The 27,537-nt window shown below is 39.4% G+C and overlaps 1 protein-coding gene across 7 annotated transcripts; it reads left to right on the forward strand.

The window, feature by feature from the left end:
* The first annotated feature begins 1,009 nt into the window (after positions 1-1,009).
* Positions 1,010-27,252, forward strand: tbc1d24 (TBC1 domain family, member 24). 7 transcript variants are annotated; one of them, XM_061967672.1, is made up of 7 exons: positions 1,010-1,145; positions 18,560-19,622; positions 22,902-23,060; positions 23,143-23,206; positions 23,294-23,389; positions 24,503-24,749; positions 26,465-27,252. In XM_061967672.1, the coding sequence occupies exons 2-7, from the start codon at positions 18,640-18,642 to the stop codon at positions 26,617-26,619; spliced, it is 1,704 nt and encodes a 567-aa protein (XP_061823656.1). In that variant the 5' UTR covers positions 1,010-1,145; positions 18,560-18,639; the 3' UTR covers positions 26,620-27,252. The 7 variants fall into 7 exon arrangements, with proteins under 7 accessions (XP_061823656.1, XP_061823654.1, XP_061823659.1 ...); XM_061967670.2 differs by having other exon boundaries at positions 1,027-1,145; positions 18,631-19,622; XM_061967675.2 differs by lacking the exon at positions 1,010-1,145 and adding an exon at positions 14,527-14,598.
* Positions 27,253-27,537: the final 285 nt, after the last annotated feature.

Raw genomic sequence — 27,537 nt, forward strand, 5'->3', positions numbered from 1 at the left:
CCACTATGGACTGGACTCTCACAATATTATGTCAGACCCACTCGACATCCATTGCTTTCGGTCTCCCCTAGAGGGGGGGGGTTACCCACATATGCGGTCCTCTCCAAGGTTTCTCATAGTCATTCACATCGACGTCCCACTGGGGTGAGTTTTTCCTTGCCCGTATGTGGGCTTTGTACCGAGGATGTCGTTGTGGCTTGTGCAGCCCTTTGAGACACTTGTGATTTAGGGCTATATAAATAAAGATTGATTGATTGATTGATTGAACCCACGCAGTCACGGGGAGAACATGCAACCTCCACACAGAAAGACCCCCGAGCCTGGGAATCGAATCCAGGACTTTTCTATTGTGAGGCACGTGCAATAACCCCTGTCCCTGCACTATGCGCCCTAAGATAACATAATAGCAAAATAAAAAATAGTAAAAATAATAATGTAATATAATTTATTAGTTCATACAACTAACTATCGTAATAAAAATAAGTATGAATGAAAATAACACAGCATGTGAACCCATATTTATAGTTGCATAGTATTTATGAAAAATAGCTGGTGAGAAAAAAAAATTCTAAATGAATTCAAATTAAAAAAAAAAAAAAGTGATTTGTTATGTGCTGGAGAGTTTTTGTTTTTTTTACATATAGCTTTGCATTTACAAGTGGATATAAATTGCTATAGAGAAAAACTGTTCAACAAAACAATAATTTCCACAAATAAATTGAATACACATTTATTCAGACCATAAGCAATTGTATTAAGTTGTGCATCGAGAGTCCCTCCAAAGTATTGGCATCATAGTATAACCACGACATACTATAAGGTTCCTACAGAGGGCGCCATTATGACTGTAAAAAGCTGCCAATTGAAATCTAAACTATGACGTGTGTATGAAATAATGATGTAGTTTATTTTAAGATGCACTCTATAAAGTGTGACGTCATATACCAATAATATTACTTTTATGAATAATAGCCCAAGTTGATTGCTAAGCAGGACTTTACAGCTTTGTTGTGCCAAGAAGTAGTGATGCCACAAATAGAATAAAGTACTGTACAATATAATAGAATCCATTACGATACAATCTTCTTCGCCCGGATGTCGGTCCGGATCAGGGAATGTCATCTGGGTTTGTGAAGCCCTTTGAGGTACTTTTGATTGAGGGCTAAATAATTTGTGATTAATTGCAATAGATTAGAATAAAGTACAATTCAAAAGAATACAATATAATCAATACAATATGACCAATAAAATGCAATATAATGCAATGCAGTCCTACAGAGTGGAATACAATACAATGCAATAGAATAGAATACAATACAATACAATGCAATGCAATGCAATACAATTTATGACTAACAACAGCAGAGCTCTCCTGTCACATTGAATATATTTGATTAGTTTTTTTTTGTTTTTTGTGTGTCCTATATTTGATTACAGTTAAAGCAGTAGATTATTAAAAACAGCAAATCCCTTCTGTCTTAGAGGATCTTTAACAATCATTTTTGCAGTAGGTTCTTAAAAACATCAGAGCACTCCCGTCATATCGATTATATTTGACTGTCAATGTTGTAGTAGGTCATTAAAAACAGCAGAGCGCTTCAGTAATGTAGAGTATCTTTATTTTTGCAAAATATCCTTAAAAAGACTGCAGAGCTTTCCCGTTATATAGAGGATCTTTGACTAGAGTTTTTGCAATAGGTCCTTAAAAACAGCAGAATGCTGCCGTCATATAGAGGATCTTTGAACATCATTTTTGCAGTATGTACTTAAAAACAGCGCAGCGCTCCTGTCATATTGATTATCTTTAACTATCATTTTTGTAGTGGGTCCTTAAAAAACAGCAGAGTGTTGCTTTTATATAGAGGATCTTTACAATCATTTTTGCTGTAGGTCCTTAAAAACAGCACAGCGCTCCTCTCATATAAACTATGGATCTTTCACCAGAGAGTTCTCTGGTCAAATAGGCGAGCTTTGACAAGAGAGTGCTCCTGCCATATAAAAGATATTTGACTGTAAATTTTGTAACAGCTCCTTAAAAACAGCATAGAGCTCCCATCATATTGACAATCTTTGACTTGAGAGTGTTCCTGTCATAGATGACTTTTGACTATTCTTTTTTTCAATAGGTCCTCAAAAACAGCACAGCGCTCCTATCATATAGATGATCTTTGACTAGAGAGCGCTTCTGTCATATGATATTTGACTAGTTTTTGCAATAGCTCCTTAAAAACAGCAAACCACTCCTATTGTAAAGAGGATATTTGACTAGAGAGTGCTCCTGTCATATACAGAGGATCTTCGACTATTAATTTTGCAATAGGTCCTCAAAAACAGCAGAGCGCTCCTGTCATTTAGAGGATCTTTGACTAATATGTTTGCAATAGGTCCTTAAAAACAGCAGAATGCTGCCGTTGTTATAGAGGATCTTTGATCATAATTTTTGCAGTAGGTACTTAAAAACATCAGAGCGCTCCTGTTATATAGATTATCTTTGACTATCAATGTTGTAGTAGCTCATTAAAAACAGCAGAGTGCTTCAGTAATGTAGAATATCTTTATTTTTGCAAAATATCCTTAAAAATACGGCAGAGCTTTCCCGTAATATATAGAGGATCTTTGACTAGAGTTTTTGCAATAGGTCCTTAAAAAACAGCAGAATGCTGCCGTCATATAGAGGATCTTTACAATCATTTTTGCTGTAGGTCCTTAAAAACAGCAAAGCGCTCCTCTCATATGGATCTTTCACCAGAGAATTCTCTGGTCAAATAGGCGAGCTTTGACAAGAGAGTGCTCCTGCCATATAAAAGATATTTGACTGTAAATTTTGTAACAGCTCCTTAAAAACAGCATAGAGCTCCCATCATATTGACAATCTTTGACTTGAGAGTGCTCCTGTCATAGATGACCTTTGACTATTCTTTTTTCAATAGGTCCTCAAAAACAGCACAGCACTCCTATCATATAGATGATCTTTGACTAGAGGGCGCTTCTGTCATATGATATTTGACTAGTTTTTGCAATAGCTCCTTAAAAACAGCAAACCACTCCTATTGTAAAGAGGATTTTCGACTAGAGAGAGCTCCTGTCATATACAGAGGATCTTCGACTATTAATTTTGCAATAGGTCCTCAAAAACAGCAGAGCGCTCCTGTCATTTAGAGGATCTTTGACTAATATGTTTGCAATAGGTCCTTAAAAACAGCAGAATGCTGCCGTTGTTATAGAGGATCTTTGATCATAATTTTTGCAGTAGGTACTTAAAAACATCAGAGCGCTCCTGTCAGAAAGATTATCTTTGACTATCAATGTTGTAGTAGCTCATTAAAAACAGCAGAGTGCTTCAGTAATGTAGAGTATCTTTATTTTTGCAAAATATCCTTAAAAAGACTGCAGAGCTTTCCCGTTATATAGAGGATCTTTGACTAGAGTTTTTGCAATAGGTCCTTAAAAAACAGCAGAATGCTGCCGTCATATAGAGGATCTTTGAACATCATTTTTGCAGTATGTACTTAAAAACAGCGCAGCGCTCCTGTCATATTGATTATCTTTAACTATCATTTTTGTAGTAGGTCCTTAAAAAACAGCAGAGTGTTGCTTTTATATAGAGGATCTTTACAATCATTTTTGCTGTAGGTCCTTAAAAACAGCACAGCGCTCCTCTCATATAAACTATGGATCTTTCACCAGAGAGTTCTCTGGTCAAATAGGCGAGCTTTGACAAGACAGTGCTCCCGCCATATAAAAGATATTTGACTGTAAATTTTGTAACAGCTCCTTAAAAACAGCATAGAGCTCCCATCATATTGACCATCTTTGACTCGAGAGTGCTCCTGTCATAGATGACTTTTGACTATTCTTTTTTCAATAGGTCCTCAAAAACAGCACAGCGCTCCTATCATATAGATGATCTTTGACTAGAGAGCGCTTCTGTCATATGATATTTGACTAGTTTTTGCAATAGCTCCTTAAAAACAGCAAACCACTCCTATTGTAAAGAGGATATTCGACTAGAGAGAGCTCCTGTCATATACAGAGGATCTTCGACTATTAATTTTGCAATAGGTCCTCAAAAACAGCAGAGCGCTCCTGTCATTTAGAGGATCTTTGACTAATATGTTTGCAATAGGTCCTTAAAAACAGCAGAATGCTGCCGTTGTTATAGAGGATCTTTGATCATAATTTTTGCAGTAGGTACTTAAAAACATCAGAGCGCTCCTGTCAGAAAGATTATCTTTGACTATCAATGTTGTAGTAGCTCATTAAAAACAGCAGAGTGCTTCAGTAATGTAGAGTATCTTTATTTTTGCAAAATATCCTTAAAAATACGGCAGAGCTTTCCCGTAATATATAGAGGATCTTTGACTAGAGTTTTTGCAATAGGTCCTTAAAAAACAGCAGAATGCTGCCGTCATATAGAGGATCTTTACAATCATTTTTGCTGTAGGTCCTTAAAAACAGCAAAGCGCTCCTCTCATATGGATCTTTCACCAGAGAATTCTCTGGTCAAATAGGCGAGCTTTGACAAGAGAGTGCTCCTGCCATATAAAATATATTTGACTGTAAATTTTGTAACAGCTCCTTAAAAACAGCATAGAGCTCCCATCATATTGACCATCTTTGACTCGAGAGTGCTCCTGTCATAGATTAACTTTGACTATTCTTTTTTCAATAGGTCCTCAAAAACAGCACAGCGCTCCTATCATATAGATGATCTTTACACTAGAGAGCGCTTCTGTCATATGATATTTGACTAGTTTTTGCAATAGCTCCTTAAAAACAGCAAACCACTCCTATTGTAGAGAGTATATTCGACTAGAGAGAGCTTCTGTCATATACAGAAGATCTACGACTATTATTTTTGCAATAGGTCCTCAAAAACAGCAGAGCGTTCCTGTCATTTAGAGGATCTTTGACTAATATGTTTGCAATAGGTCCTTAAAAACAGCAGAATGCTGCCGTTATTATAGAGGATCTTTGATCATAATTTTTGCAGTAGGTACTTAAAAACATCAGAGCGCTCCTGTCAGAAAGATTATCTTTGACTATCAATGTTGTAGTAGCTCATTAAAAACAGCAGAGTGCTTCAGTAATGTAGAATATCTTTATTTTTGCAAAATATCCTTAAAAATACGGCAGAGCTTTCCCGTAATATATAGAGGATCTTTGACTAGAGTTTTTGCAATAGGTCCTTAAAAAACAGCAGAATGCTGCCGTCATATAGAGGATCTTTACAATCATTTTTGCTGTAGGTCCTTAAAAACAGCAAAGCGCTCCTCTCATATGGATCTTTCACCAGAGAATTCTCTGGTCAAATAGGCGAGCTTTGACAAGACAGTGCTCCTGCCATATAAAATATATTTGACTGTAAATTTTGTAACAGCTCCTTAAAAACAGCATAGAGCTCCCATCATATTGACAATCTTTGACTTGAGAGTGCTCCTGTCATAGATGACCTTTGACTATTCTTTTTTCAATAGGTCCTCAAAAACAGCACAGCACTCCTATCATATAGATGATCTTTGACTAGAGGGCGCTTCTGTCATATGATATTTGACTAGTTTTTGCAATAGCTCCTTAAAAACAGCAAACCACTCCTATTGTAAAGAGGATATTCGACTAGAGAGAGCTCCTGTCATATACAGAGGATCTTCGACTATTAATTTTGAAATAGGTCCTCAAAAACAGCAGAGCGCTCCTGTCATTTAGAGGATCTTTGACTAATATGTTTGCAATAGGTCCTTAAAAACAGCAGAATGCTGCCGTTGTTATAGAGGATCTTTGATCATAATTTTTGCAGTAGGTACTTAAAAACATCAGAGCGCTCCTGTCAGAAAGATTATCTTTGACTATCAATGTTGTAGTAGCTCATTAAAAACAGCAGAGTGCTTCAGTAATGTAGAGTATCTTTATTTTTGCAAAATATCCTTAAAAATACGGCAGAGCTTTCCCGTTATATAGAGGATCTTTGACTAGAGTTTTTGCAATAGGTCCTTAAAAAACAGCAGAATGCTGCCGTCATATAGAGGATCTTTGAACATCATTTTTGCAGTATGTACTTAAAAACAGCGCAGCGCTCCTGTCCTATTGATTATCTTTAACTATCATTTTTGTAGTAGTTCCTTAAAAAACAGCAGAGTGTTGCTTTTATATAGAGGATCTTTACAATCATTGTTGCTGTAGGTCCTTAAAAACAGCACAGCGCTACTCTCATATAAACTATGGATCTTTCACCAGAGAATTCTCTGGTCAAATAGGCGAGCTTTGACAAGAGAGTGCTCCTACCATATAAAAGATATTTGACTGTAAATTTTGTAACAGCTCCTTAAAAACAGCATAGAGCTCCCATCATATTGACAATCTTTGACTCGAGAGTGCTCCTGTCATAGATTAACTTTGACTATTCTTTTTTCAATAGGTCCTCAAAAACAGCACAGCGCTCCTATCATATAGATGATCTTTACACTAGAGAGTGCTTCTGTCATATGATATTTGACTAGTTTTTGCAATAGCTCCTTAAAAACAGCAAACCACTCCTATTGTAGGAGTATATTCGACTAGAGAGTGCTTCTGTCGTATACAGAAGATCTACGACTATTATTTTTGCAATAGGTCCTCAAAAACAGCAGAGCGCTCCTGTCATTTAGAGGATCTTTGACTAATATGTTTGCAATAGGTCCTTAAAAACAGCAGAATGCTGTTGTTATTATAGAGGATCTTTGATCATAATTTTTGCAGTAGGTACTTAAAAACATCAGAGCGCTCCTGTCATATAGATTATCTTTGACTATCAATGTTGTAGTAGCTCATTAAAAACAGCAGAGTGCTTCAGTAATGTAGAATATCTTTATTTTTGCAAAATATCCTTAAAAATACGGCAGAGCTTTCCCGTAATATATAGAGGATCTTTGACTAGAGTTTTTGCAATAGGTTCTTAAAAAACAGCAGAATGCTGCCGTCATATAGAGGATCTTTACAATAATTTTTGCTGTAGGTCCTTAAAAACAGCAAAGCGCTCCTCTCATATGGATCTTTCACCAGAGAATTCTCTGGTCAAATAGGCGAGCTTTGACAAGAGAGTGCTCCTGCCATATAAAAGATATTTGACTGTAAATTTTGTAACAGCTCCTTAAAAACAGCATAGAGCTCCCATCATATTGACAATCTTTGACTTGAGAGTGCTCCTGTCATAGATGACTTTTGACTATTCTTTTTTCAATAGGTCCTCAAAAACAGCACAGCGCTCCTATCATATAGATGATCTTTGACTAGAGAGCGCTTCTGTCATATGATATTTGACTAGTTTTTGCAATAGCTCCTTAAAAACAGCAAACCACTCCTATTGTAGAGAGTATATTCGACTAGAGAGTGCTTCTGTCATATACAGAAGATCTACGACTATTATTTTTGCAATAGGTCCTCAAAAACAGCAGAGCGTTCCTGTCATTTAGAGGATCTTTGACTAATATGTTTGCAATAGGTCCTTAAAAACAGCAGAATGCTGTTGTTATTATAGAGGATCTTTGATCATAATTTTTGCAGTAGGTACTTAAAAACATCAGAGCGCTCCTGTCATATAGATTATCTTTGACTATCAATGTTGTAGTAGCTCATTAAAAACAGCAGAGTGCTTCAGTAATGTAGAATATCTTTATTTTTGCAAAATATCCTTAAAAAGACTGCAGAGCTTTCCCGTTATATAGAGGATCTTTGACTAGAGTTTTTGCAATAGGTCCTTAAAAACAGCAGAATGCTGCCGTCATATAGAGGATCTTTGAACATCATTTTTGCAGTATGTACTTAAAAACAGCGCAGCGCTCCTGTCATATTGATTATCTTTAACTATCATTTTTGTAGTAGGTCCTTAAAAAACAGCAGAGTGTTGCTTTTATATAGAGGATCTTTACAATCATTTTTGCTGTAGGTCCTTAAAAACAGCACAGCGCTCCTCTCATATAAACTATGGATCTTTCACCAGAGAGTTCTCTGGTCAAATAGGCGAGCTTTGACAAGACAGTGCTCCTGCCATATAAAAGATATTTGACTGTAAATTTTGTAACAGCTCCTTAAAAACAGCATAGAGCTCCCATCATATTGACCATCTTTGACTCGAGAGTGCTCCTGTCATAGATGACTTTTGACTATTCTTTTTTCAATAGGTCCTCAAAAACAGCACAGCGCTCCTATCATATAGATGATCTTTGACTAGAGAGCGCTTCTGTCATATGATATTTGACTAGTTTTTGCAATAGCTCCTTAAAAACAGCAAACCACTCCTATTGTAAAGAGGATATTCGACTAGAGAGAGCTCCTGTCATATACAGAGGATCTTCGACTATTAATTTTGCAATAGGTCCTCAAAAACAGCAGAGCGCTCCTGTCATTTAGAGGATCTTTGACTAATATGTTTGCAATAGGTCCTTAAAAACAGCAGAATGCTGTTGTTATTATAGAGGATCTTTGATCATAATTTTTGCAGTAGGTACTTAAAAACATCAGAGCGCTCCTGTCATATAGATTATCTTTGACTATCAATGTTGTAGTAGCTCATTAAAAACAGCAGAGTGCTTCAGTAATGTAGAATATCTTTATTTTTGCAAAATATCCTTAAAAATACGGCAGAGCTTTCCCGTAATATATAGAGGATCTTTGACTAGAGTTTTTGCAATAGGTCCTTAAAAAACAGCAGAATGCTGCCGTCATATAGTGGATCTTTACAATCATTTTTGCTGTAGGTCCTTAAAAACAGCAAAGCGCTCCTCTCATATGGATCTTTCACCAGAGAATTCTCTGGTCAAATAGGCGAGCTTTGACAAGACAGTGCTCCTGCCATATAAAAGATATTTGACTGTAAATTTTGTAACAGCTCCTTAAAAACAGCATAGAGCTCCCATCATATTGACAATCTTTGACTTGAGAGTGCTCCTGTCATAGATGACTTTTGACTATTCTTTTTTCAATAGGTCCTCAAAAACAGCACAGCGCTCCTATCATATAGATGATCTTTGACTAGAGGGCGCTTCTGTCATATGATATTTGACTAGTTTTTGCAATAGCTCCTTAAAAACAGCAAACCACTCCTATTGTAGAGAGTATATTCGACTAGAGAGTGCTTCTGTCATATACAGAAGATCTACGACTATTATTTTTGCAATAGGTCCTCAAAAACAGCAGAGCGCTCCTGTCATTTAGAGGATCTTTGACTAATATGTTTGCAATGGGTCCTTAAAAACAGCAGAATGCTGTTGTTATTATAGAGGATCTTTGATCATAATTTTTGCAGTAGGTACTTAAAAACATCAGAGCGCTCCTGTCAGAAAGATTATCTTTGACTATCAATGTTGTAGTAGCTCATTAAAAACAGCAGAGTGCTTCAGTAATGTAGAATATCTTTATTTTTGCAAAATATCCTTAAAAATACGGCAGAGCTTTCCCGTAATATATAGAGGATCTTTGACTAGAGTTTTTGCAATAGGTCCTTAAAAAACAGCAGAATGCTGCCGTCATATAGAGGATCTTTACAATCATTTTTGCTGTAGGTCCTTAAAAACAGCAAAGCGCTCCTCTCATATGGATCTTTCACCAGAGAGTTCTCTGGTCAAATAGGCGAGCTTTGACAAGAGAGTGCTCCTGCCATATAAAAGATATTTGACTGTAAATTTTGTAACAGCTCCTTAAAAACAGCATAGAGCTCCCATCATATTGACAATCTTTGACTTGAGAGTGCTCCTGTCATAGATGACTTTTGACTATTCTTTTTTCAATAGGTCCTCAAAAACAGCACAGCGCTCCTATCATATAGATGATCTTTGACTAGAGAGCGCTTCTGTCATATGATATTTGACTAGTTTTTGCAATAGCTCCTTAAAAACAGCAAACCACTCCTATTGTAAAGAGGATATTTGACTAGAGAGTGCTTCTGTCATATACAGAGGATCTTCGACTATTATTTTTGCAATAGGTCCTCAAAAACAGCAGAGCGCTCCTGTCATTTAGAGGATCTTTGACTAATATGTTTGCAATAGGTCCTTAAAAACAGCAGAATGCTGCCGTTGTTATAGAGGATCTTTGATCATAATTTTTGCAGTAGGTACTTAAAAACATCAGAGCGCTCCGGTCAGAAAGATTATCTTTGACTATCAATGTTGTAGTAGCTCATTAAAAACAGCAGAGTGCTTCAGTAATGTAGAGTATCTTTATTTTTGCAAAATATCCTTAAAAAGACTGCAGAGCTTTCCTGTTATATGGAGGATCTTTGACTAGAGTTTTTGCAATGGGTCCTTAAAAAACAGCAGAATGCTGCCGTCATATAGAGGATCTTTGAACATCATTTTTGCAGTATGTACTTAAAAACAGCGCAGCGCTCCTGTCCTATTGATTATCTTTAACTATCATTTTTGTAGTAGTTCCTTAAAAAACAGCAGAGTGTTGCTTTTATATAGAGGATCTTTACAATCATTTTTGCTGTAGGTCCTTAAAAACAGCACAGCGCTCCTCTCATATAAACTATGGATCTTTCACCAGAGAGTTCTCTGGTCAAATAGGCGAGCTTTGACAAGACAGTGCTCCTGCCATATAAAAGATATTTGACTGTAAATTTTGTAACAGCTCCTTAAAAACAGCATAGAGCTCCCATCATATTGACAATCTTTGACTTGAGAGTGCTCCTGTCATAGATGACTTTTGACTATTCTTTTTTCAATAGGTCCTCAAAAACAGCACAGCGCTCCTATCATATAGATGATCTTTGACTAGAGAGCGCTTCTGTCATATGATATTTGACTAGTTTTTGCAATAGCTCCTTAAAAACAGCAAACCACTCCTATTGTAAAGAGGATATTTGACTATAGAGAGTGCTCCTGTCATATACAGAGGATCTTCGACTATTATTTTTGCAATAGGTCCTCAAAAATGATTAAACTTAAGAGATGGCTTGATGTCAATAAATTATCATTAAATGTAAAAAAAACAAAGTTCATGATTTGTTGTAAGAGGAAAAGGGAGGAAACGATCAAACTGTCAATAGATGGAATTGATATTGAAAGGGTTTCTGAATTTAGATTTTTAGGAGTGATACTGGATGACGGTCTGACATGGAAATCTCGTATTTTTATATTAAATAAGGTAAAATATGTGTTAGATTAAAAGGCAATGCGTATATTGTATTGTGCACTTATATTGCCATATATCAGCTACTGTGTGGAAGTGTGGGGGAACACATATGAGAGTAACATAAAGGCATTGTATCAACTACAGAAAAGAGCTATAAGGATTATTCATAAAGTAGATTACTTAGAACACCCTAACATATTATTTATTAATTCGGGTTTATTGTAACTACAGGAGCTAGTAAAGTTACAGACATTATGTGTCATGTTTAAGGCTAAAAGTAAAACATTACCAGCAAATTTACAAAAAATGTTTGTCATCACTTCTGAGAATGAATAGCGTAGAAGAAAAGGTCATTTCCAACATCAGTATTCAAGGACAACTTTAAAACAAATGTGTATATCAGTGGTGGGGGTTAAATTATGGAATTCTCTTCACAATGAGATAAAAGATTGTAAAAATATATTCCAATTGAAAAATATATATAAAGACAGAACAATAAGATCATATGGACATGTTTACATTTTGCTTTATATTTATTATTTTACTTATCTTTTGCCTGGTTTTGTATTTGTTTTGTATCATCCCGTGAGGTGTATATTACTTTAGTTTTTTATGTTCGGTTTGTACATATTGAAGTTTTGCACTTGTTGTGTTTTTTTGTGTGTTCTTTTGTTTGTTTTCGTTATATTTGGATGTAATTGTTGGTTTATATGATATCATTAAGTAAGACTACGTATTATGTTGAAGGGGGCAGGAAAAGATAAGATTTTTCTTCATCCTGCTCCTTCTCAGGCATTGGTGTGTAATTGTAAAATTGAATAATTGTGGTTTAATTGTCTATCGATCAAATATGCACATCAATGAAGGAGATAAATAAAAATGAATGAATGAATGAATGAAAAAACAGCAGAGCGCTCCCGTGATTTAGAGGATCTTTGACTAGAGAGCGCTCCTGTCACACTGTATATAGAGGATCTTAAACTATTTGTTTTGCAATTGGTCTTTTAGAATTTTAGAAAATCTAAAAAAATATATACCACATGAGATCATTGCAAAGGTCACACAGGTCCAGAGGTGGGACCAAGTCATTGTTTTGCAAGTCACAAGTAAGTCTCAAGTCTTTGCCCTCAAGTCCGAGTCAAGTCCCGAGTCAAGACAGGCAAGCCCCGAGTCAAGTCCAAAGTCAAGACTGGAAAGTCTCAAGTCAAGTCCTAAGTCCTGCATTTTGAGTTTCGAGTCCTTTCAAGTCCTTTTAACCACAGACTAATATATTAACACAGATTGTGTATGCTTTTGAAACTCAGTATTTATTTATTAAAACAAGTGCATTTTAAATTGCAGGAAAGAAAATTGTGCTGACATTGCACTTTATAATAGCACTATTAACCAGTCATTTTAAACATTAACTCATTCCTTTACAGAACAAACACATTGAAAAATAAAGTGCAAATGTACTTATTTGTACAAAAGTGTTAACATTGAAAAAACATGACATATACGTGAACATAACAAAAAAGTTGTACTTTTTATATGTCAGGGCCCTATGCTGCATTGCATTTGCAAAAGACCAAATTAGCCAAGAGTCTGTCAGTCATTTGTGCACGATGGGGGCGTAGTATGATGCCACCATGGCTGAAAACTCGCTCCACTGGAGCACTGGAGGCAGGCACTGCCAAGACTCTCATGGCCACTCGGAACAGTGAAGGAAGAGTCTTCATGTTCAATGCCCAGAACAAAATGGGGAGAGAGTTTTTTTTTGGGTTGGTGCACTACTTGTAAGTGTATCTTGTGTTTTTTATGTTGATTTAATTAAAAAAAGAAAAAAAAAATATTTCTTGTGCAGCCCGATACCAATCGATCCACGGACCAGTACCGGGCCACGGCCCGGTGGTTGGGGACCACTGAGGTAAACAACCAACAGTATGTCAGAAAGCTAGCTAAAACGGTACACATATTCATAATATAGTATACATTTTAACTGACCTTTATTTTACTATTTTTGTCTTTTTTTAGGTGGCTAAATACGCGGTGCTGCTGACCGCCGTCTAACGTTACGCGTGATATATTGACTAACGTAACCCTGCTTAAAAAAATCACTGAACAAAAAGTATGAATAAGGTAGTGAACTGCAACAGATTCCCGTGTTTGCAATAACGTTATAACGTTAGCAGTGAGTTTACAGCCTCACTGATTTAACAACACAGCAAATAAAAGTCACGTTACTTAGCCAATAAACGTTATCTTACATTCAAAACTTACCCTTCTTTGTGCAACTTCAAATGCCGGACGAAGTTGGAAGTTGTTGCCTCTCCATCAGTAATTTTCGAACCGCATGTGTTGCATACTGCAAACCGTTTTGTGTTGACCACCTCGTCATTTTTATACCCAAACAAAATTATTTTAGGTATCGTTTTTTGTTCACTGGCGTGTGGTTTGGACATGTCTTCTTCGTTGGTTGTCCTGCAATTTGATTGGATGAATGTTGTGTGATGAAAACAAAGTAGATCTAATTTGATTGGCTGTTGTACTGAGACCACACCAGCTGACACACGCAACGCTGATAGACAAGTACACAATGAAAAATACGGAGCGCTCCCGAATAACTTTTTCATCTTTGGGTTTTGGGGAAAGTAGCAAGTCATGTCAAGTCATGTCAATTCAAAAGGCTCAAGTCCAAGTGAAGTCACAAGTCATTGATGTTAAAGTCTAAGTCGAGTTGCAAGTCTTTTTACATTTTGTCAAGTCGAGTCTAAAGTCATCAAATTCATGACTCGAGTCTGACTCGAGTCCAAAGTCATGTGACTCGAGTCCACACCTCTGCACAGGTCCATTATAGCACACCTTCTTTTCCTGGATGTAAGCACCATTAAGCACGCTGAACTCTGATTGGCAGAGAGCACCGATTTCTTTAAGTCAAATGGGATGAAAGATTTTGAGCCTGGGGGTTTTCTAGTGAGGAAAACTTGTAGGAGAAAAAAAGTGCTTTATTGGACAAGGCACTCCGAATATTTCAATAACAAAGTGTTTTTGTTTGTGCACTACTACATGAAATGGTAGGAAGACGCGGTGATGTCACGCAATGTGTGGGAGTGAAAGATTTGATGAGCATAAACCTGCATAAGCTAGGCCCTAAAGGCTTACTGGCTTTAGACCCATCTGTTTGTTTCTCTCTCTCTCTCCTGCTCTCTCTCACACACACACACACTCATGCTGACACATACCTACTTCTGTATTTTACCTCAAATGTTTCACAATCACTAACAAACCCCAAATGCATGCACATTGCATGCACATTGCAAAGGATGTTATCTGGGTGCAAAACGTTTTAAAATGTGCAAGCGAGTAACTGCTTGGGTGCACACAAAAGGCAAACGAGGCTCCCACAATGTAATCATCTGTAATAAGTGTCATGTGTCTTGGTGATGGCTTTGACCACAGCACAAAGACATGTTTGTTAGGGTTCTTCCTGTCCTGCTGCCACCACCGGAGGTAAACAAGTCAATATGTTTTATGCATTCTTATATTAAAATAAAACTTTCCTTATTAGTATGTACCTCAGGGGGTCATTTAAGAGGTTTTTTTTCTTCCAATTCTAATCAGTCTGTTTGTGCTGTGTGGCTTTGGCGCAAGTGCGCATGCGCGAGTGCTTCCCGTGAATGAATGTCGCTTCACGTCTCAAGACATTTCATGCATCCAGGTAGGGGCAACATCAGCAATAGTGATACCGATTTAACACATTCTCACCGACATTCGGTGTCATAAATAAGCACTTTGGCTTATTCCTGACTCCGTCAGCGAGATGTGCAAATGTCGCTTTCTCACAAATTCAGACGGGATAGCTTCGCCCTGCAAAATAATGTGGAGGTAGGTTAGCATGTATGCTAGCCAGCGTTATCTACCTCGTTTTTTTACATTGAAATTATTTTAGAATATTTCTTTAATTTGGGCTGTATGTCTCTTTTTGTGGGCGAGTTGTCGTTAGTTGTGAGAGTACGGCTGGTATTGTTTTAGGTTCTGTATTGCAGCGGCGGCTAGCTAATGCTAACTCTGCAATAATGAATGGAAAAGCAATTGTCAGATTTGATGACGTCAATTTTAATTAAATCTGGATATTTTTTTGTACTCTAACACGTGCAACCAAGTGAAAAATAATTGATTTAATATGCTGTAAAGTCTTAAATTTGTAATTTCCTTGCAATTTTTTGTGACACTTATAATAATACTACTAATAATAATAATACATTTTATTTGGTATAGCGCTTTTCAGAGTACTCAAAGACGCTTTACAGGATAAAAAATTAAAAATATAAAACAGTTCAAAGTAATAATATAAAATACAGGAAATATAAAAGCAATACATTGTAAAATACACGTATCATTTTTACAGTAGGATATAGAGACCACACAAATCCACTCTTCATTAGGTCAGGATTATTAAAACTAAAAGACATTGTAGAATTGCATACTCTATTAGTGATGTTCAAAGTTAGATATAAAGTTCTTCCAAAGGACATACAAAAGTTATGTGTGTTCACGTCGGAAGATGAGAATCACAGAAGGCCATCCATCCATCCATCCATCTTCTTCCGCTTATCCGAGGTCGGGTCGCGGGGGCAGCAGCCTAAGCAGGGAAGCCCAGCCTTTCCTCTCCCCAGCCACTTCGTCCAGCTCCTCCCGGGGGATCCCGAGGCGTTCCCAGGCCAGCCGGGAGACATAGTCTTCCCAACGTGTCCTGGGTCTTCCCCGTGGCCTCCTACCGGTCGGACGTGCCCGAAACACCTCCCGAGGGAGGCGTTCGGGTGGCATCCTGACGAGATGCCCGAACCACCTCATCTGGCTCCTCTCGATATGGAGGAGCAGCGGCTTTACTTTGAGCTCCCCCCGGATGACAGAGCTTCTCACCCTATCTCTAAGGGAGAGCCCCGCCACCCGGCGGAGGAAACTCATTTCGGCCGCTTGTACCCGTGATCTTGTCCTTTCGGTCATGACCCAAAGCTCATGACCATAGGTGAGGATGGGAACGTAGATCGACCGGTAAATCGAGAGCTTTGCCTTCTGGCTCAGCTCCTTCTTCACCACAACGGATCGATACAGCGTCCGCATTACTGAAGATGCCGCACCGATCCGCCTGTCGATCTCACGATCCACTCTTCCCTCACTCGTGAACAAGACTCCGAGGTACTTGAACTCCTCCAATTGGGGCAAGATCTCCTCCCCAACCCGGAGATGGCACTCCACCCTTTTCCGGGCGAGAACCATGGACTCGGATTTGGAGGTGCTGATTCCCATCCCAGTCGCTTCACACTCGGCTGCGAACCGATCCAGTGAGAGCTGAAGATCTTGGCCAGATGAAGCCATCAGGACCACATCATCTGCAAAAAGCAGAGACCTAATCCTGCAGCCCGTATGACTTTAAATATCCAAGAGTGCGAACAAATTTGAAGCAAATGTGCTTATCTGTAGTTGGTGTGAAAGCATGGAATTCTCTAAACAAAGACTTAAAAAGCTGCAAGAATATCTTTGAATTTAAAAGGAGTTACAAAAAGAAACAACTGGAATTATATCAAACTGATTTTTGATTTTGATTGGAACGTGTCATTTTGAAAATGCTTAAACGAAAATTAAAAGTATGTTGGAGTTCGGGTGTTGGTGGAGGGAACAGTTATAAAGTCATCTAAATAATTTGTGTTAAAAAGGGGGCAGATAAATATAAGAATAGTATTCTTCCATCTGCTCCTTTCTGATCATGGAAATGTATAAGAAACAAAAAACAATGAAAGTGTCAACTGTATATGGCTTGTATATATATTTTCATGAAAGGAATAAAAATAGATGATGATGATGAATGATGATGATGATGATACACAATAATTCTGGACATTTACAAGACAGGACGTTACAAGACACAGAACACTAATCACTGGTTAAAAGCAGATCTGAAGAGGTGTGTTTTGAGAAGGCTTTTGAAGGTAGGAAGGTCTGAGCAGTCACGGATGGGTTTGCGAAAAGAGTTCCAGAGGGTGGGAGCAGCGATGGAGAAGGCTCTATCACCCCAGGTCCGGAGCTTGGTTCTGAGTGGTGGGGAGAGGAGGTTGGCATCAGAAGAGCGGAGGCTGCGTGAAGGGGTATGGTGGTGAGGTAGCAGGGATCAGTGAACTACTGTATATATATTCCACAAATATCCCATCCATCCATTTTTTCCGCTTTTCAGAGGTCGGGTCGCGGGGGCAGCAGCTTAAGCAGAGAAGCCCAGGCTTCCCTCTCCCCAGCCACTTCGTCCAGTCCTGCCGGGGGATCTCGAGGCATTCCCAGGCCAGCCGGGAGACATAGTCTTCCCAACGTGTCCTGGGTCTTCCCTGTGGCCTCCGACCGGTCGGACGTGCCCTAAACACCTCCCTAGGGAGGCGTTCGGGTGGCATCCTGAGCAGATACCCGAACCACCTCATCTGGCTCCTCTCGATGTCGAGGAGCAGCGGTTTTACTTTGAGCTCCTCCCGGATGGCAGAGCCTCTCACCCTATCGCTAAGGGAGAGCCCCGCCACCCGGCGGAGGAAACTCATTTTGGCCGCTTGTACCCGTGATCTTGTCCTTTCGGTCATAACCCAAAGCTCACGACCATAGGTGAGGATGGGAACGTAGATCGACCGGTAAATTCAGAGCTTTGCCTTCCGGCTCAGCTCCTTCTTCACCACAACGGATCGATACAGCGTCCGCATTACTGAAGACGCCGCACCAATCCGCCTGTCGATATCACGATCCACTCTTCCCTCACTCGTGAACAAGACTGCGAGGTACTTGAACTCCTCCACTTGGGGCAAGATCTGCTTTTATTTGTATTGTACTATAATATGCAGCTACTACTTGACATTGACTCAAGATTTTATTTCCATATTTTTAACTGCATGAAATTCAAACACCTTCATCTGGATCAGCCCGTAGACTTGACTTGTTATGTTTAGTAACTGTTCGGAATTATGGGCAGGCATTTTCCTTAGCAACGTAGGGTGGGTACTCTTGTTTAATTGAATTATACGCTGGCTATAGCTGCACGTCAAATTAGTCTGGTTGAAACAAAAAAAAAATAGTATGATACAGGAAAAAATACATTTTCATCTTTTTGGTACATTTGAATGTGCAAAAGGTTCTATGTAAGTAGTTCAAATGCAACCGATTAAATTAAACGAGCAGCGTTAACGAATAAACCTGAAGGTTATTTTCAGTATATTGCCATTGATCTTTGGACATGCTTTTTGCCCCCATGCCTCGAACCATGTGACAAGCTTTAGTACAGCATCAAGAATGTAGACATGAGAACTTGGTTAAAGAATGGGATAATGTTTTGCAGCAACTAGGAAGTAATTTTTTACCATTGCATGCTGTATTAGGCATGCTGCTATATCGCAATACTATATTTTTGTGCTAATTTCTCCCTTTCACCCCCTGTTTTCAGTCCAGTGGCTGCCATGGGCTGCTATGTAAAATAGGAGGACTTCATTAACACCTTCAATCCCAACGTCACAGTTTCCCACCATGGCTGAAGAGGACTATGGCACCTTTGTGGACTGGAACCAGATGGGGGATCTGGCGAAAAGCGGCGGTCCCACCAAGGTGGACTGCAAGGACCTGAGAGAGTTCAAGCAGATGGCTCGCCAGGGTTACTGGGCTAAGAATCATAAACTCCGGGCGCAGGTGTACCAGCAGTTGATCAAAAGCATTCCCTGTCGCACAGTGACGCCGGATGCTGAGGTGTATCGAGACCTGATGGGAAGCGCCACCACTAAAAAGCCGTCCTCCAACATCTCGCTGCCGGAGTTTGTGGATGGGGCCTGCGTGCCTCTCTACTGTCTGAAAGCAGACGCAGTAGGCTCCGCCCACCGCATAATTAACTGTGTGGCTGGCCAGTTTCCCGACATTTCCTACTGCCCGTCCCTTCCGGCCATCACGTCCTTGCTCCTGCACTTCAGCGCCGACGAAGCCCAGTGTTTTGAGCACGTGAGCCGCATGCTGGCTTGCAACGAGCCAGGCAAGCGGCTCCTTGATCAGACCTTCCTAGCCTACGAGTCGGGGTGCATGACCTTCGGGGACCTTGCCAACAAGTACTGCGCGCCGGCTCACAAGCTGATCGTTGCCACGGCGCAGGACGTGCTGAAGGTGTACTCGGACTGGCAGCGCTGGGTGATCGGCGACCTGCCCTTCAGCCACATGGTCCGTGTGCTGGATGTCTTCATGGTGGAGGGCTACAAGATTCTGTACCGTGTGGCCATAGCGTTACTAAAGTTCTACCGTAAGCACAAGGCGGCGGCGGCAGGGCCGGCGAACCAGCAGCAGGATTCCAGCAAAGTCAGGTCGGACATTCAGGCATTTATCAAAGGAATCGCCTCCGTCGTCACGCCTGATAAACTCCTGGAGAAAGCCTTCTCCATTCGTCTGTTGAGTCGCAAGGAAATCACTCTGCTGCAGCTCACCAATGAAAAGTCCCTGCAGCAAAAAGGCATCACTGTCAAGCAGAAGAGGTGCTCTCAAATCTTTTACGTTCATATTTCTTTGGTTTCACTCACTCACATTCTCTTTCATCTTTATTTGGTTTGTGCCTCCTTCCATGCATCTCATCTTCACTCCTTTCCCCTTTTGGTTCAGCATTAGGTGGGTTCTATCCTCTCTTCTACCATCTATATTCATTGTCTGTTACATCGTCTTCCCTTACAGGATACACGTATAGTAGATCTCTTCGCTGGGCTTACGTTCCATAACCCTCCACAAATGTCGAAAAGCCGCGGATAATGGGCGCCCCAATTAAAAGCCTAAGAAAATACCTATTTTTGATCGTTTTAACCAGGGCTGTCAAACTGTTATTCATTGACAGCCACATTGCAATTATGGCTGACCTCAAACGGCCGCCTGTTATCGCAAATAGATGTATTTAAAAGTATAATAGTCTTGTTTTGCAAAGGCAACTGTTTTTGATGTATATTTTTTAGATATTTTTTGATTGATGGATAATTTGCTTTAAAATCATAAGTCAAAGCAACATGCAGATATTTAAGTATTTATTTTGGATAACAAAACAAACGCCTGGAATTTATTGTTGCATGATCAGTTAATATGCAAGTGTAGAACATATGCAACAGCATGCATACATTTTTCGAGCAAAAATTAATTAACATACAGTACATTTAGCAAAAAAGTGCTTTATTATTTCCATCTTTTCACATGAAATGATGTGCTGGACCACATAAAATGGCGTGGCAAGCCACATAAATTAATGTACTGGGCCACAAAAAAAGACGTGATCAGCCACATGAAATAGTGTGCTGGACCACATAAAATGACGTGGTGGGTCAGCTAAATAGATGTGGCAGTCCACTTGAAATAATGTGCCAGACCCCATAACCTGTAAATGACATGTTGGGCCACATGAAATAATTTGTCGGATCACATGAAAATGTGCTGGACCACATAAATTACATGGTGGGCCAGTTTAAATAATTTGCCGGGTCACATAGAATAATGTGCCGGATCACATAAAATGACGTGCTGGGCCACATGAAATAATGTGCCATACTCCATATAAATGACATGATGGGCCACATAGACTACATATAAATGACATGATGGGCCACATGAAATAATGTGCCAGACTACATATAAATGAGATGGTGGGCCACATGAGATAATGTGTGGACCACATAAAATGATGTGGTGGACCAGGTCTTGGCCCCGGCCTTTGAATTTGACAGCTGTGCTCTAAACCCTGTAATATGACTCACAGTAAATACATTATAAATGTAGCTTTACACATTAAACAATTACCGTATACTGTATTGTACTTGCAAAACATGAGGTACACATTTCCTCAAAGTGTCTTCCTGCTAGAAAATGTTGAGTGAATTGACTTGAGTCAGCGCCCTCTGCTATATTTATAGCTGCAGCACTCTCTTTTGCTCCCTGCCTCCCTGCACATAAGTAAATCTAATTATTTGCAATTTATAGCGATGAAAAGAAAACTTGTGAATATGCGGGGCTTGTGAATCCTGAACCACGAATAGGTGGGGATGTACTGTGCTTTAGAGTAGTCCTTGTGCAGCTTGTATTGCAGGATATATATACTAAGCACTGAAAATGAGACATAAGACTGCCATTATTGAATGAATAGCTTGCAACACAGGTGGTCATCGATATTCAGTGTGCGAACCATCTCGCACTGCATCATTCCTGAAATTTTGGATGTTAGACACCTTGCACTCCTTCACCGTCCTCCTAATTCTAAGTGGGTACAGGTCTGGAGGAGGCATATTTTGTCACTCCATCATCTTCCGCTTTTTTGGCAAGGTACTGGATCTTCTTGGACTTGTGCATGGTTTATCTCAATGAACTGCAGCTCCTACTCAGTGGCCTACTGGTTAGAGTGTCCGCCCTGAGATCGGTAGGTTGTGAGTTCATACCCCGGCCGAGTCATACAAAAGACTATAAAAATGGGACCCATTACCTCCCTGCTTGGCACTCAGCATCAAGGGTTGGAATTGGGGGTTAAATCACCAAAAATGATTCCCGGGCGCTGCCACCGCTGCTGCCCAATGCTCCCCTCACCTCCCAGGGGGTGATCAAGGGTGATGGGTCAAATGCAGAGAATAATTTCGCCACACCTAGTGTGTGTGTGACAATCATTGGTACTTTAACTTTAACTTTAAATGGTAACACCCGAATAAGTTTTTCTACTTGTTTAAGTCGGGGTCCACTTAAATGGATTCATGATACAGATATATACTATCATATATATACTAACATCATAATACAGTCATCACACAAGATAATCATCAGAGTATATACATTGAATTATTTACAATCCGGGGTGTGGGATATGGGGGGTTAGGTTTGGTTGGTATCAACACTTCTGTCAACAATCAGCATCAGCAATTGCATCATCAGAGAAATGGACATTGAAACAGTGTAGGTCTGACTTGGTAGGATATGTACAGCAAGTAGTGGACATAGAGAGAGATCAGAAAGCATGAGAAAAAGTATTTACATTTGATTATTTACAATCCGGGGAGGGTGTTAGTTTAGGGTTGAAGTTGCCTGGAGGTGTACTTTTATTGCGGTTTTGAAGGAGGATAGAGATGCCCTTTCTTTGACACCTGTTGGGAGCGCATTCCACATTGATGTGGCATAGAAAGAGAATGAGTTAAGACCTTTGTTAGATAGGAATCTGGGTTTAACGTGGTTAGTTGAGCTCCCCCTGGTGTTGTAGTTATGGCGGTTCAGGAAGTGGTTTGACATGTACTTCGGTATCAGGGAGGTGTAGCGGATTTTATAGACTAGGCTCAGTGCAAGTTGTTTTACTCTGTCCTCCACCCTGAGCCAGCCCACTTTGGAGAAGTGGGTAGGAGTGAGGTGGGATCTGGGGTTGGAATTGGGGGTTAAATCACCAAAATTATTCCCAGGCGCGGCCACCGCTGCTGCTCACTGATCCCCTCACTTCCCAGAGGGTGATCAAGGATGATGGGTCAAATGCAGAGAATAATTTCGCCACACCTAGTGTGTGTGTGTGTGTGTGTGACAATCATTGGCACTTTAACAGTGCACTCATGCAGCCCCATCACGTTTGACTGTTACCAAGATACAATTACCATGGTGCTCACTTGTGTTGCCAGCTATTTTGACAATGATGGCTGTGTTGACTCATTTACAGTGGGTAGCAAATCGATACTGCTGTACACTGACTACTCTAAAGTATATTCTGGTAGTGTGTTGTCCCTTGGTGAGATGCTATATATTCCTTCCCGCATCATCAGGAATAACGTGCAGCTGGCACTCAACCCAGAGACCTTCTCCTCAGAGATTGTCAGCGCCAAGGAGATGCGAGACATCTGGTCGTGGATCCCAGAGCGCTTCGCTCTGTGCCAACCTCAGCTCCTCTTCACCACCTCCACACACGGCTGCAGCCTGAACAGGTGCACTATTTTTCATCACTCATGTGCATTTTCATACTGCCTTGAATTACATGTGAATATCGACTGTGACATCTTCACCCAGGTTCTACTCGCACTGCGAAGGCTACGAGCCCACTCTGCTGCTCATCCGAACCACAGATGGCGATGTAAGCAAGCAAATAAAAGAACTTGGGTTTGCAAAAATGGTTAAAAACGCTGCAGAAAGAACAATGGCTCCGCTCTTTTGGCCTCAGGTATGTGGAGCCTTCCTGTCAACAGATTGGGAAGAACGCAAGCGAGGTGGCAATAAGCTAAGTTTCTTCGGCACAGGGGAGTGCTTCGTCTTTATGGTGAGTTATTTTGAGTTTTTATTAAAACAGCAATGGCTATTTATCATTAGTATTATTTTTTAATTTGATAGTAGAAATCTATTTTTTTCTAAATAAATGTAATAATGAATAAATATCTAAAAGGACTACAAAAGTGATTGAATAAAGATGAGTAATAATATTAAAATAGTATATATAATATTTTTTTTAAATATATATTTTTCTTTACTCACAAGCCCAAAAAAAGTTTATCTTGCTTAAAGATTTTAGTTTTGGCTATGCTACAAAATGGTATTTTCTTTAGTTTTGATTTGAAACCGCAATTGTTATTTTAATTTTTGGTTTATTTATATTATTTTATTATAAAATAATACAAATGCATTTATATACATCGATGTATTGAATAAAGTTGAATAATAATACTATCCATCCATCCATCCGTTTCCTACTCAAAAAATTTTTTTTTTTATCCTAACTCACGGGCCAAAAGTTTCAAGTTTTATTTGTCACATGCAGGGTACACCACAGTGAAATGTTTTTTTCCATGCTCTTCAGATATTGCTTAAAAAACATATTTTCTTTAGCTTAAAAATTTTAGTTTTTGCCACCCTGTATGAGGAAGGGTCTTTTTTTGCAATGCCGGATTATTGCCAGCAGGGGATGCTATTGCTTTACATGGCACGATGACTTCAACATCATTGGCCTCAAATTTGGTGAATCACATTTACTATGTTTTCCTGTATTTCCCAGCTTTAAAAAACAACAACTATTTACCAGTTTTGTCTGTTGTTGTGGTGCATTTCAAACTTTGCCGTGCTATAAATAGAACATATTATCTCTCAGAAGCCCTGTGTGTGTGAATTATTTACACGTACTCTCTGTGTGGACTTTTGAGCTCTCTGCACATGAGCAAACATCCTCGCATATTCAGGCACGTCCGTATAGGAAACTGCCGTAACCTGATCCGGTTGTATTTCAGTGGGGCATCACCTGACACCTGAAGTAGCAGTGTAAAGATGACGTCTAGTGTACTCGGTGTTAAAATGCATGTTTGTTTATCAGGTCACACCATGCGGGTTTATGACGTGTTCTATGAGTGCTTGCTGTTACTGAAGCCTTCCCCTTTGTTGCTAGCTGAAGCCAGAGATGGAGCGCTATGAGTGGGTGGTGATCCGCCATCCCGAGTTAGCCTCCGCCGTCAAAAATCAGAGCCACGAGGACACGGGCGCCTCCGAGGGGCAAAACTCGGACAGCAATATCTTGCCGCAGCCAGAGAAGCCGCTTGGCGAGCTGTCACCTTTCCTGTCCGCCCGCCACTTTAACCTCAACTCAAAGAATACTTCCATGTTCATGGCAGGGAACTTTGACTCCATCATTGTAGGTGAGTGAAGGAGAAAGAAGGAGAAGCCACTTAAAACGCAACACTCTTTACTAGGGGTTTAAAAGATAAAAATAGATTTTTGAATTAATCACAATTCTTGCTTGTAACAATTCTTAATCAGTTTTTTAAAAATTAAAAATAAAAGGACATAATGTCATGGCTGTCTTAAGTTTCCAATCATTTCTACAACTCTTTATTTTTTTGTGATAAAGTGATTGGAGCACATACTTGTTGGTCACAAAAAACATTCATAAAGTTTGGTTCTTTATTATGGGTCTACCGAAAATGTGACCAAATCTGCTGGGTCAAAAGTATACATACAGCAATGTTAATATTTGGTTACATGTCCCTTGGCAAGTTTCACTGCAATAAGGTGCTTTTGGCAGCCATCCACACGCTTCTGCCAAACGTCTCGTTGAATTTTTGACCACTCCTCTTGACAAAATTAGTGCAGTTCAGCTAAATTTGTTGGTTTTCTGACATGGACTTGTTTCTTCAGCATTGTCCACACATTTAAGTCAGGACTTTGTGAAGGCCATTTTTAAATCTTAATTCTAGCCTGATTTAGCCATTCCTTTACCACTTTTGACGAGTGTTTGGGGTCATTGTCCTGTTGGAACACCCAACTGCACCCAAGACCCAACCTTCGGGCTGATGATTTTAGGTTGTCCTGAAGCATTAGGAGGTAATCCTCCTTTTTCATTGTCCTATTTACTCTCTGTAAAGCACCAGTCCCATTGGCAGCAAAACAAGCCCAGAGCATGATACTACCACTACCATGCTTGATGGTAGGAATGGTGTTTCTGGGTTTTAAGGCCTCACCTTTTCTCCTCCAAACATATCGCTGGGTATTGTGGCCAAACAGCTCAATTTTTGTTTCATCTGACATCACATGGACAAAGATAAGACCTTCTGGAGGAAAGTTCTGTGGTCATACAAAGGAATGGCTAGATCAGGCTAGAATTAAGGTTTTAGAATGGCTGAAGAAGCAAGTCAATGTCAGAAAACCAACAAATTTAGCTGGACTGCACTAATTTTGTCAAAAGGAGTGGTCAAAAATTCAACAAAAAGCTTGTGGATGGCTACCAAAAGCGCCTTATTGCAGTGAAACTTGCCAAGGGACATGTAACCAAATATTAACATTGCAGTATGTATACGTTTGACCCAGCAGATTTGGTCACATTTTCAGTAGACCCATAATAAATTCATTAAAAAAAAAACTTAATGAATGTTTTATGTGACCAACAAGTATGTGCTCCAATCACTCTATCACAAAAAAATAAGAGATGTAGAAATTATTGGAAACTCAAGACAGCCATGACATTATGACTGTGTATATATATATATGTTTATTTGTCCTGTCCAACCACTCAGGCAAGTCATGTTGTTGATGTTGATGGCCATATCTGCTGTACAGTGTGGGACACTTCTTTTGTTGCCTTATTTGTATTTGACTTTATTAAATGGGTTTGGGTAGAATTTTATTAAACAAAATCAGTTTTATTTTAAATTATTTAGAAATATATCATAGCTGTTTATCTATTTAATGGAGGAATGTAGTCAATCATAGAACTGGCACACAATTTTATTTTAATATAAGTATTGATTTTGAATCTAGACCTGTTTTGAATCAAACGATTCTTAATCGAATCGTGTGGTGCCTAAAGATTTACAGCCCTACTAATGTTTACGTGTGCCCTCTTATCGCCGATCAGGTGGCGGCGAAGGCAACGCTCTGTACATTGACTCGGAGCTGAACCACGGGCGCACTGGTCGGTGCACCACGTTCGACAACCCGCCCCTGTGCGCCGAGAGCTTCCAGGTGTCCCTGCTGGAAGTGTGGGGCTTCCAGGACACCATGGCCACTTAATGGCATGCACTTCACACAGCGATTAGCACTTACTCAAACATAATCTAAGTCCGGAAATGTGTTTTACAAAACATACCTGAAACCGTCCTGCAAATGAATACAAGATGTTATTTGTTAACCTCATTTCATCATTAAAAAATGTTTTGTTTTTGTACCTGTATGTTGTTTTTCCAGCGTGAGTGTACAGTTTTGTCAGCTGTGGTGCATTCAGGTGCACAGTGGTATTGTGAGTAAAACAACCACCACGGTCCTAAATATCAGATATTGTTATGATGTTGCATTAATCTCTTCTTCCAAGTCAGCTAAAACTTTGTCACTTTGTGGTTCATATACCTATGAGCTTTAAATTCATATATGTGATGTGTGTTTGTGAAAACAATGTAGTGAAATGGAGCGTTGCAATTTTGCACTTTGTTCATGCCAAGGTTGTCAATTGACTGAGCTAACTAGCAAGCCTTGTTTGCGCTTTTTTCTATAATTTGTGAAGTGTGTTTTTGGTTAACAAACAATGTGACGTATCTTATCACTTTCCGTCCGTTATGAGTTTAAAAAAAGTTTCCACAATGGTGGCAAAATGTTCTCACACAACTTTTTCATATTCATCTGTATGATTAAATGACAATTAAAACATCACAGGTGTAATTTTCATGTGAATGTACAGATTCATGCTGTCTTGTCTTGTTGGCTCACTTCTTTTTTTCTTTTTCTTTTTGCCAAGATCACGTCTTCAAACTTACAGAAGTATGCCAGATGCCTTTTGAAGTCAGCTGACCAGGAATCTAACCATCTAATCCTCATCGTTGTGTTTGTTTCGGCTCATTTTTCCTTCACTATTACTGCATAGTTTTTTTAAAACAATACACAATCTAAATACCTTCTTGTTTTAATACATTTTTTAAGCAGAATAAATGGACATCA

Source organism: Nerophis lumbriciformis, linkage group LG11, assembly GCF_033978685.3.
Source record: "Nerophis lumbriciformis linkage group LG11, RoL_Nlum_v2.1, whole genome shotgun sequence".
Lineage (NCBI taxonomy): Eukaryota > Metazoa > Chordata > Actinopteri > Syngnathiformes > Syngnathidae > Nerophis > Nerophis lumbriciformis.

Excerpts from the sequence above, each read along its gene's own strand:
- tbc1d24 (XM_061967669.1), top strand. The coding sequence starts at position 14,917 with ATGTCGCTTTCTCACAAATTCAGACGGGATAGCTTCGCCCTGCAAAAT. Across the intron at positions 23,061-23,142 it reads CACGGCTGCAGCCTGAACAG|GTTCTACTCGCACTGCGAAG; the intron begins GTGCACTATTTT and ends ATCTTCACCCAG. Across the intron at positions 23,207-23,293 it reads TCCGAACCACAGATGGCGAT|GTATGTGGAGCCTTCCTGTC; the intron begins GTAAGCAAGCAA and ends TTTTGGCCTCAG.